Genomic DNA, 10,167 nt, shown 5'->3' on the forward strand with positions numbered 1-10,167 from the left:
GGATGAATTTGGTCAATGACATCTTTGTGACATAAACCACTGAGTAACATAATTTTCAATTTTTGTCATCTTTAAAGAAAACTGCTATAGGGAGCTATGTGACTTTTTTTTAACCAGTATCACCTAGAAGACTGAAGAGAAGGGAGAAAGAAAACTGTTTTTCTATAATGTCCTGTATGCAATTGAACCACAAAGTACTGCAGGTTGATCATAGTATTCATTTTAGAATGCTCACTATTTTGCCTACCAGAAAGTGCCTCTTCAGTATTATCATGTACTGATGTTTAGAGACTGCATAAAATAGGCACATAAACACACACGCTGATCGCTCCTCTATTAATTTAATTTTCAGCTAGTTCACACATCTGTGAAGAAATGGGGCTGCAGAAGTATCTCTGTTTCTTACTCCTTTCGCTCCTTTCCCTTCTCTTGCTATTTTTATTTTAAAAAATATTTCATTGACTTATCTTTTTATTTGTTTTACAATTTTATTATTATCGTAAATATACAATATTATCAGGAACAATCGGATATTAACTACACAATATCTGTCCATTCATTTAGCTCATTTTCTCCTTTCTTGTCCTCTACTTTTGGACAGCAAGAGTCAACTGCTCACTGAAACATGGCAGAGTGGGAATGGAGTTCCCACGGATTCCACCTGCATGTTCAGAAGCAGGTACTGGAGCAGGGCTGCATTCACTGCTAGCTACATTGCTTGACTTACATTTCCTCCAGAATCAGAATTACCTCAACATCCAAGCTAGCCTAAGCCAAGATTTTTTATTCTTGAACTCCTGGCATTTATTTTCAAGCATTTTATGTCTCATTGTTTTTATTGCTTTAAGAAAAGATTACTAAGGGTTTGAGGGTTTCTTTTTCATTTTAAACTTTTGAATTTGTATCCCCATCACTGCAGTGAAATCAGCAACACAGGACTTGCAACTATTTTCATAAGCTGAAACTACACATTTTCCATCGCGGAATGCGTGATGCAAGAGACTGTAAAATTTCAATCTGGATTGTGACATTTGTGAGCACATCAGTGCAAATGTCACAGTAGTGCACTGGACAGCTACACACCAACCCTGAACTATTTCTAGGTTTATAATAGTCATGGCTAATAGCAGCACATATGTACCACATCTTTTTATATATCAATATGGAAAGGTCATGACCTCCCTCCTAATGTCTAATTGCCTGAAGGAACAACATACAAATTAGCATGTGTCTAGTTTGTTATTTTTCATCAGATTCTTTATAATACCTTCATATTACAGTTGCACCTTGTACCAGTCTTTTTGCTCTTGACATCGAACAACCACAAACAGCATTGACCTATCTGAACTCAGTATGTTCAGTCATGTCTGACTAGAAACTTGTATGCATGAAACTTCAAACCCACTCTATCTTGGCACATATATTCATAAAAGCAAAATGGTTACAAGAAGTATATATAACTTGTTAGTCACTTATATTTAATCACTTCATGCTTGAATAATTTCATGAGAAAGTAAAATGACTGTAGGATTAATAATCCACATTGTCCAACTGAAGTGAAAGAACTGAAATGTTTCTTAATCTCAATATTTACAGCTGCTGTTTGTTGCACATGTTACATAAGCCCATCTATAACCTGAAATATATTATTGAATGCTAGCTTTGTATGAAATTATTTTGTTGATGCATATAAGAAGTGCACAAGATTGTTATGAACATGACATGGAGCATGTTACCATTAATAAATAAATGAATACCAAAGAGATGTATTTACACCAAAGCAAAGATGATGACGGTGCAGTGGAAGGAAAAGTCTGCAGGTGTTTTTAAAGACTTTGGTGTCTGGGAAACAGGGTTTGTATTATGTATAGAATGATGTATTTAATACTTTGTGGCCAAAGAGGTATGTTTGGTGAATCTGCTTTTTCTCTCTCTGCAGCTCAAAACACTGGAATCTCAACTTTGTACAGGAATTCATATGGTGCGCCTGCTGAAGATATCAAACATAATCAGGTAAGTACAGAGACTAAAATGTTACTGTTCCAGATAGCCAAAGACTGGTGCAACATTGTATATGGAAATGGAAAAAAATTACCAGAAATTTAAAAACATCACAAATAAACTGATTACTTCATGTAGAATTTTACTCCTGTGTCCAAATCAAACACCTGTGTTTGAATACAGGAAATGAAGTGAGGTCCTGAAGGTCAGTTACTCCTTGATAGCAGTTCTAGAAATAGAAACTAGAAACTAGAGTAGTTACACTCCTTTGTGCAGTTGTTATATCGGGCCAAAACTTGTAATATCACTTATGGGACTACTAAAAGTAGTGAACTTAGGCAGCCTTTTTCAATCCCTGCATAGAGTGCAATACAGATATTTGTTCTGAACAAATATCATGGAATTCGGGTCATAGCAGTGTGACTGTTCCTGCCATCTTGAGGGAGCATTACTAACATGTACAGAGCAGCAGGATCCACAAAGTGTTCTCACATAGGTGTCTGAGCATTGGTATTCCCAGTGATAACCATCTGAGGAATGACAGGCTACATCATTTTGCAGGCACAAAGTCTGCCCAAACGTACAGAGGTGGCCTGAAGCAGAAGATAGTCTTCTAGGATAGTCAGCATGTGTTTATCAGATTTCAATAAAGTCCCAACTATAAAATCAGAGATTCACTAGGGATGTCTGGAAAAAAAAGTATGGCAACCTTAGGTTAGAGGACTATCTGAGATTTATTTTTCTGCTTATCATAAACATTCCAGCTTCCAGGTGACTAGCTGGAATGTACCAACAACACAACATTGTCAATATGAATTATTGAGGAGGTGTTAAGATGATGCTTCTGCTTAACAGTGGCAGAAGAACCCATTTCAGGGCACTTTCCTCATGTCAGTGCCCTGAAGACTGTTTTTAAGGATATGGTGTCACCTCTTCCCCTAAATTTCACTTCAGTCAAAGGCAGCTTCAAAATGTTTAGCATCTTCGGAGTGTAAATTGATTACATTGTAATTCTTCAAGGATGAGTTTTGGTCACCAATATTTGCATTATACAGCTGCAAGTTACACACAGATTGTAGTTACAAAAGTGAAGTATAAGCTATGCTGGATGAACTACTTCACAAAAGTGAAGTATAAGCTATGCTCGATGAACTATTTAATGCTATTAAATAAATTTCAAGAAATAAAATTACAAGACAGAGCTGTGGAATTAATTCACTATTAAAGCAGTGCTTTGAGCAGAAGTTAAGATAATGCACAATTTTGTATTTTTAGCATAAGAAATGTGAGATTTACTCCTTCCATCCTGTTGCCTACAATCAGTTGTATCTAACAAGCTGTGGGTATTACTGTCTTTCAGGTTTCAACACAGCCAGTTCCACAGGAGCCCAGCAGAAAAGATTATGAACCATATCAGTCATTTCAGAATTCAACAAGAAACTATGACGAGTCCTTCTTTGAGGACCAAGTGCATCATCGTCCACCTGCAAGTGAATACAACATGCACCTGGGACTAAAGTCAACTGGCAACTACGTCGACTTCTACTCAGCTGCTCGTCCTTATAGTGAACTTAACTATGAAACAAGCCACTATCCAGCCTCTCCCGACTCCTGGGTTTGAGACTTGGGCAGATACAAAAGCTCCAGGAACTGTGCATGTGCATGCATACCACGAGACATTTTTTTTCCTGCAAATTTAGTTTGTTAAAGCCTGTTCCATAGGAAGGCACAGATAACCAGTATGGGAAAAATTAAGAGATTTTTTTAGAAGGCTAAAAGATACGAAAGCTAAACCTGGGAGTAATTAGAAAGAAATATATATATACTTATATATATTTTACAGTGTGGGGCAACTTTACTGTTGGCCTGTAGAGTCTAAAGTTCAGTGCTGTATATTGAACGTGGCTGAAGGAAGGAGGAAGAACATGACAGTGGATCTGGGTCAAGAGTTAAGCACAAGTTATTGAGCAGAGTACATACTTTATGGGGAACAGCTTCTCACACCTTGTTTAATATCCTCATTCATTGTGAATCTAGGCTTCAAGTTGCATTTGGGGTTTCCTCTGTACAGCAGGATGTTTCTTGCCTTTTGTTAATGCATTGTTGTAAAGTATTTGATGTACATTACAGATAAAAAAAAAAGGTGCATTGTGTATATTACACCAATGCCACAGTGTTTCTTCATCTATGGTTCTAAATATTGCTTCAATTTCAAATTTTGAAAGATGTATGAATTTCCAGTTTTTTGTTTTCTTTTCCCCGGTGCGTTTTAAAAAAAAAAAAAATCCAAAAAAAATATCAAAAAAAACAAAAAGGAATATTTAGCAGTATTGTTTGTTCTGATATGTGACTTTGTTTGTGGCAACTCAAAAAAAAGGCATTCAGCAGTTTCTGACAATTAACATTCATCATTCCACACTCCTTGTCAACAAAGTGCTTTTTCACTGCCTAAAATTTTAGATGTAGATATTTGAAATAGATTTTTTTCATTTATACCAGTTTTCTTTATGATGATACAGTGTTAAAAGAAAATAAATTACAATTGATCTGTCATCCATATTTGCTAAGAATGTCTATTTCCAAGAACCTACCATAAAAATACACATTCTTACTCGTGTGTGTCCACGTATGCATAGTATTCTGTGTGCATGTGTTTGAGTGTGTGTGTTTGTGTGGTGTAAGACTTCTTTTCATCCAATGTTCTCCTTGTTAAGCTTCAATTTTTGTTTGATTTTCAGTTCTTTCAAACAGTGGAAACTCCAGTATGTGCTTTCTCTTACTCACTTCCGTAACCATCAACAGCAATTCAACATTGCTAGGCCACATGCTCACAAAGGGAGGGGTAGCTGATTTTTTATCACCAACTCCATCACCCTTAGGTGCCATTTCCTTTAAAATAAGATCGTTTGATCTCCTCTTGAAGAAATTTCATTACTCTCCAGCCACCAACCAGTAAGTGCTCAAGGAAGGCAGGGTTTGATCTTGCCATCTCCCTGAGGGAATGAGAAACTAAGACCCATCAGACTATAATCTGGACTCTCCAAACTCTTTAGACTACAGAAGGGTCCAATTCTTGAACCATTAGGACAATCATTTATTTTAACCCATACCAAAAATAAAACCCAATACCCAGAACACATTCCTCAAATATGATAATAAAGACCATTTCTTTGCATTTAAAGTGAAATTCTAAAAAGTGTAAGGCACAGAGATTTTTTTTTATTATTATTTTAAAAGTAAAGAACAGCTACATAGGCTAGGAGGCCAGAAGAGCTGGTATATTCATCTTAGCTCATGTAATGCTGGAAGGAAAAAAAGAAGCATTTCTTCATTTCTGTGATTCAGGCAACAAACAGTTCAGCATACAGTTTTCAGAGCATAAGACCCACCACTAATGGAGTAGTTGTAAATTGCTTAAATTGCCAATAAGGAATTTGTTTTAGGTTGCAGACATTTCTGTGGTTAGTCACTGTAATAGTTTTAACATCACCTGGCACACTTCTGGCTGTGCCCAGGGGGAGAAGTCTCTCACAAGTCATCACCTGCTCTATAGGACGCAGCCCAAGTAGTTCATGCAGGCGGGTATTGTGATGTAGAATCGGTTTATTGGTAATCTAGGACTATAGTTTAACCTTTTGGGCAGCTTTTCCCAGTGTACGATATGTAACCTTTGCTCTTTGTAGTAAACAAGGGGAAAAAATAGCATGCAAAAAAATTTTTAAAACATTTCAGAAAGGGTGGGTGGGAGGGGCACAGTGGGCCAGATGTATAGTGAGGTAGATAAAAATACTATTCATAGTTTTGGACACAGGTTGTTTATATTTTATTTATTACATTGATTTTAATAAGTGACATTTGCAGTGCTCTTTTGAACAAAGCACATTTTCAGTATAAAAACATTTTTTTTAATAAAGAATGTCACTCGCAACTGGAAGTTCTTCTTGACTGCCTGACAAACAGCAGGCTGGTGCAGTTCTCCAGGCAAAGGTTTGCCAACAGGTCGAGGGGATGCATCGTTCTGTTCAAAGTCCTTAGGACAGGAGATTATTGTAAGTTAGATAGATTTCCATTCTTCAAAGTACTGAAATGCCCACATTGCCCTCTTTCAGCTCCTCTTAGGAATTATTTGGAGTCAAATGTTGACCATTGCTCAAGTGAGAGATTCTGGATTGATGATGTGGCATAAAATACCTTTTGTCTATACTTTGTGTTGATTTGTTTCCATTTTTCTGTAGTGGCAAGTGCTCCGACTGGTAATGTTCACTCTTGCTGTACTGGGTTTTGAGAAGGTGTTGAATTACCTGGCTTCTTTTCCAGGTTTGGAAATACAACACTGCCGCCATACTGAGCAAGATATATATGATGCATTCTTTTTAATACTGAGGAAAGTATCATTACCTATTGCTGTTCCCTTCATTCTTGTATTAGATCACACACAGAAATAGAGAAGAAACAAAACTGTTTAAAAAAAATGTATAAAATGCAATTGATGTACTGTAAAATGTCAGATTTTTTTTTTAACAAGCTTCGTATTAGAATCTTGTTCAGCTGTGTAGAGCTATATAAATCTCACTGTTTTATTAAATGCTGTTTATGGTCTGGAAGGAATGGTTAACCTATCTCAAGATTTAACAAATTTGCACTAACATGAGCAATATTGATTTGAAAAAAAAATGAATTCAATATTTGAAAGATAAACTATGATTTTAAAGGTATATTAACACTGAAAGTACATTTTGACAAATAACATATTTAAGCCCAAAATATAAATGGTTATGTCAGATAACACAAAAGAACTATAACAATATAGATTGAGAAAAAAAAAATGTTTCACTGTACATGTTGCTAACATGTACAAAGACAAACTCATATTGACGTATTTTCTATTAATAAATCCTACTGTATTGTGGAGAATTGCTGGTCATAGTGCAGTATGTTTAAACTCAAAAGTTGACTCATAGAAGCTACCCAGCTTCACACAGCAAAGAGATCCTTGTGATTTGGGTATTTTAAATATTCATTACATACCTAACTTTCAGCTCTGAAGTCAGTCACTGTCCCCTCCCTCTCCACAAGGTTGATGAGCGCAAACCGCTCTACATCAACCAGCCAAGGGGAAAGATATTTTTGAGAGCACCCAGTTCACCCCTAATTATGTCTGCAAGGGCTCAGCTGCCACCACTAGTAGAGAGAGTTTATCTACATCCCTAGAAAAAACCTGAAAACCTCAAGGCTGGTGCCACTGGATAGGAACATGCTGTAAAATATGTGATCTTGGCCATAGGTTACATTGACCATAGCCAAGAAACAAAGAGCAAAACATTAATTTACTTGTGCATTACATTGATTTCCTGGGTTCCATGAGCTTGCAGAAGCATCTCGCCAGGAGACTTGCAACTCAAATCAGAAATGCTGACTTTTTTTTATATGTTGGCACAGCACAGGCTGTGCACACCAGTGCGTGGCACGGGAGGCTTTCTCATCTCCTCTGTCACTGTTACTCATCGTCTCCTGCCAGCAGACAGAAAGATCCCTGAGTTTAGAGTTACTGCTTGTATCATGAGTGGGAGAGATGGAGATGGCAATCTGAACCAGGGGGAGGAAACAGAAAGGCCTAAAAATACAGCCAGAGTGAGTGCATGAAGACAGATCTGCACCCATAATTACTAACAGTAGAATTGACTCAACAAGAGATTTTATGCAGCAAGATCTTCAAATATTACTATCAAGTTAATGTAATGAACATTTAACAGTAGCAGTGTGATGCAAAGCTTTATGCTAGAAAAGTGGGAGGGAGCAACAGAGAGAAGTCACAGGCCACCACTGGGCACTTCCAGCTTCAGCCAACAGATGTTGGGCATGTGGGAAGAGACTGCTTACTGCTGTGAAGGAGACAGGAGAGGGATGACTCTTGAGGAAGAACTTTAATTCCAAGCCTTTCAGACTCGGTCAAAACATCAGCTAAAATAGAGGCCACCTTTTGCAAACCTGCCCCTTGCCCCACCGTCCTCAATGGCAGAGTGCGGTTCCCCCTGGCAGACCCATGGTGCACATGGGGGGCAATCCTACCAAGGGCCCAGCTTACAAAGGCTCTTTCCTCTCAGCTGGAAAATACCTGGTGCAGGTGTGCGTCTGACAGCTGCCAGAGCCAGGGCTGAGCTTGTCAAGCAGCTGCAGCCACTTTCAATTTGAAGTCCAGCATTTTCCCTGGAGGACAGATGGGCACCAACATCTGCCAAAGAGCTGTGCAGTCCTGGCTCTTTCCCAGGGAATAGACAGTTTCTAAATAGTGGCCTAAAGCCAGTTTCAGACATTTAGGCTGGAAAGGAGAGATTTGAGTTACATCCATAGGCAAGAGGGCTGAAGCCTGTGGTTGATACCTGTAAGGAGAAGGGCATCCCCATCTTCCAGGCTGTTCTGAAACGCAAGAGAAGACCAGAGCTCTCCTGGCTATCGCACACCTTCTGACAACCTGTGTTAGGAGCACTTGCTTCCAACTCATGCTCTGCTCTTCTGAGGGCTAAACCAAACAGCTCCACATAACATAAACATTTCTACTTCTTTTTTCCAAGTGCTCCCCCTGGGTTTTGCACCATCTCAACTGGGACACATCAGTCAGAAGAGCAGCACACTTCAGCCCTCTACAAGTCCAGCAAGGCACGTGCATGGGTACTGGTGCTAGTCAGGTGCACTGCTCTAGCAGGACACCATGCCAATTCAATTCAATTCTTCTTAAACCTAATTCTCAATCAAACTTGCTTTAGTATCTTTAATGCAATTTTAAAAGCAGTTTCCTTCCTCTGTGAGCATTGGTATTGCTTTGCCAGAAGAAAGCACATGCTAACCTCTTGCAACCTGCAAATGTTTAGCTTATTTCCAATTTCAAAGCCCTTGGAAGTCCCTGGAAAGACCTCCATCCGCTTCACCAGGCCCAAGTGACAACAGGTGAAGAATTGGTACAACCTTCTCAAAGGATGTGCACATCAAGGTCACTCTTGCCAGCATATCAAAGGCTGCAACCTTCTAATAGCTAACAGGAGGAAAAAGTTATTTGCTAGTACCTGTCTGTCAAAATTTACTCTAGAGCCTTTGCCTTTCTACACTTTTACTTTCACTGCTTTCAGAGAGTGACAGAGATAAAAAGTTTTCACAGTGACTGATAGTTGCAGTTAATTTCAGTATTTGGATGAGTGGTTTCAAATGCTGAAATGCCTTTCTTTTCCAAGCAGGTAAAATCTGAAACTTGCCACTAAACCTAGGAAAGCAAAATGGCAGTGATTTGCTGATTCATTATTTCTCACAAATCCAATTAAAATCGTAACTCTGGCTATGAGGGCTGATTTTTACATAATTTATTTATTCTACATAAATATTACACAGGCAGAAAATGTTGATAACTAAACATCAAGACAGTAACTTGTTTAATAACATCAAGTCTGAAGAGAAAATTTGTGGAATTCAGGCTATTGTGTGCAGACACTATCAATTATTACCTCTGTCATCAAGGGAGAGAGAAAGGAAAAAAAAAAAGCCTCTACCACCATTTGAAGCTTAACATCTTCTTTAGCAAATATAAGTCCATTTTGAAAAAGACTTCTAATCTTTCCCTCAGAAAAACAGCACCAAAAACAAACAAAAAGACACCACCCCAAAACCTCTTAACCTTCTCCTTAAGCTACCCTATGTTTGAGTTTTTTATTGGGGTGACAGGAAGGGAGGAGAATTTGCACTATATGCAATATTTGAACAAGGTCTGTGGATGTGGGCAAGAGCACCACCCACTGTAGTGCTGTAGCAGCATTAAGCAAATCAAAATATGCCAAATAGCAGCTGCATTGCCAAATGTGACAGCCACCACTTCCAATACCCTGGCTACCACTGCAGGCTTGTCATCATGGGAAAGAAAAAAGAGTGTCAGCCTCCTGTTACACAGACGCACCAGCACGCAGCCAAGAGTGAAAGGAGTGAGCTGTGCGAAAGCTGCTCGGAACAGACAGGCTGCCTGAGCACTGTCCCCCACCACAGGGCTGAGTGGGACAAGCTGTGCCAGCGTCTGGGGCAGCCCACAGCCTGTGGGAGCACCACAGGCAGGAGGATGTGGGGCTCAAGGACGGGCACAGTGGGTAAAATTGGGCAGAAGCATCTTAGACCTTGGCAGGGCACATG

The 10,167-nt window shown here is 38.9% G+C and overlaps 1 protein-coding gene across 10 annotated transcripts in view; it reads left to right on the forward strand.

Annotated features, from left to right (window-relative positions):
- Nucleotides 1-4,558, forward strand: part of CTNND2 (catenin delta 2) — a 631,469-nt gene extending 626,911 nt beyond the window's left edge. For all 10 annotated transcript variants that reach the window (XM_053959428.1, XM_053959656.1, XM_053960173.1 and 7 more), the window contains 2 exons: nucleotides 1,940-2,013; nucleotides 3,362-4,558. In XM_053959428.1, coding sequence (XP_053815403.1) covers nucleotides 1,940-2,013; nucleotides 3,362-3,622 — 335 coding nt within the window. In that variant the 3' untranslated portion in view covers nucleotides 3,623-4,558. The remainder of the gene's footprint in view (nucleotides 1-1,939; nucleotides 2,014-3,361) is intronic.
- The last annotated feature ends 5,609 nt before the right edge of the window (nucleotides 4,559-10,167 follow it).

This window comes from Vidua chalybeata, chromosome 1 (assembly GCF_026979565.1).
Source record: "Vidua chalybeata isolate OUT-0048 chromosome 1, bVidCha1 merged haplotype, whole genome shotgun sequence".
NCBI classification, from domain to species: domain Eukaryota; kingdom Metazoa; phylum Chordata; class Aves; order Passeriformes; family Viduidae; genus Vidua; species Vidua chalybeata.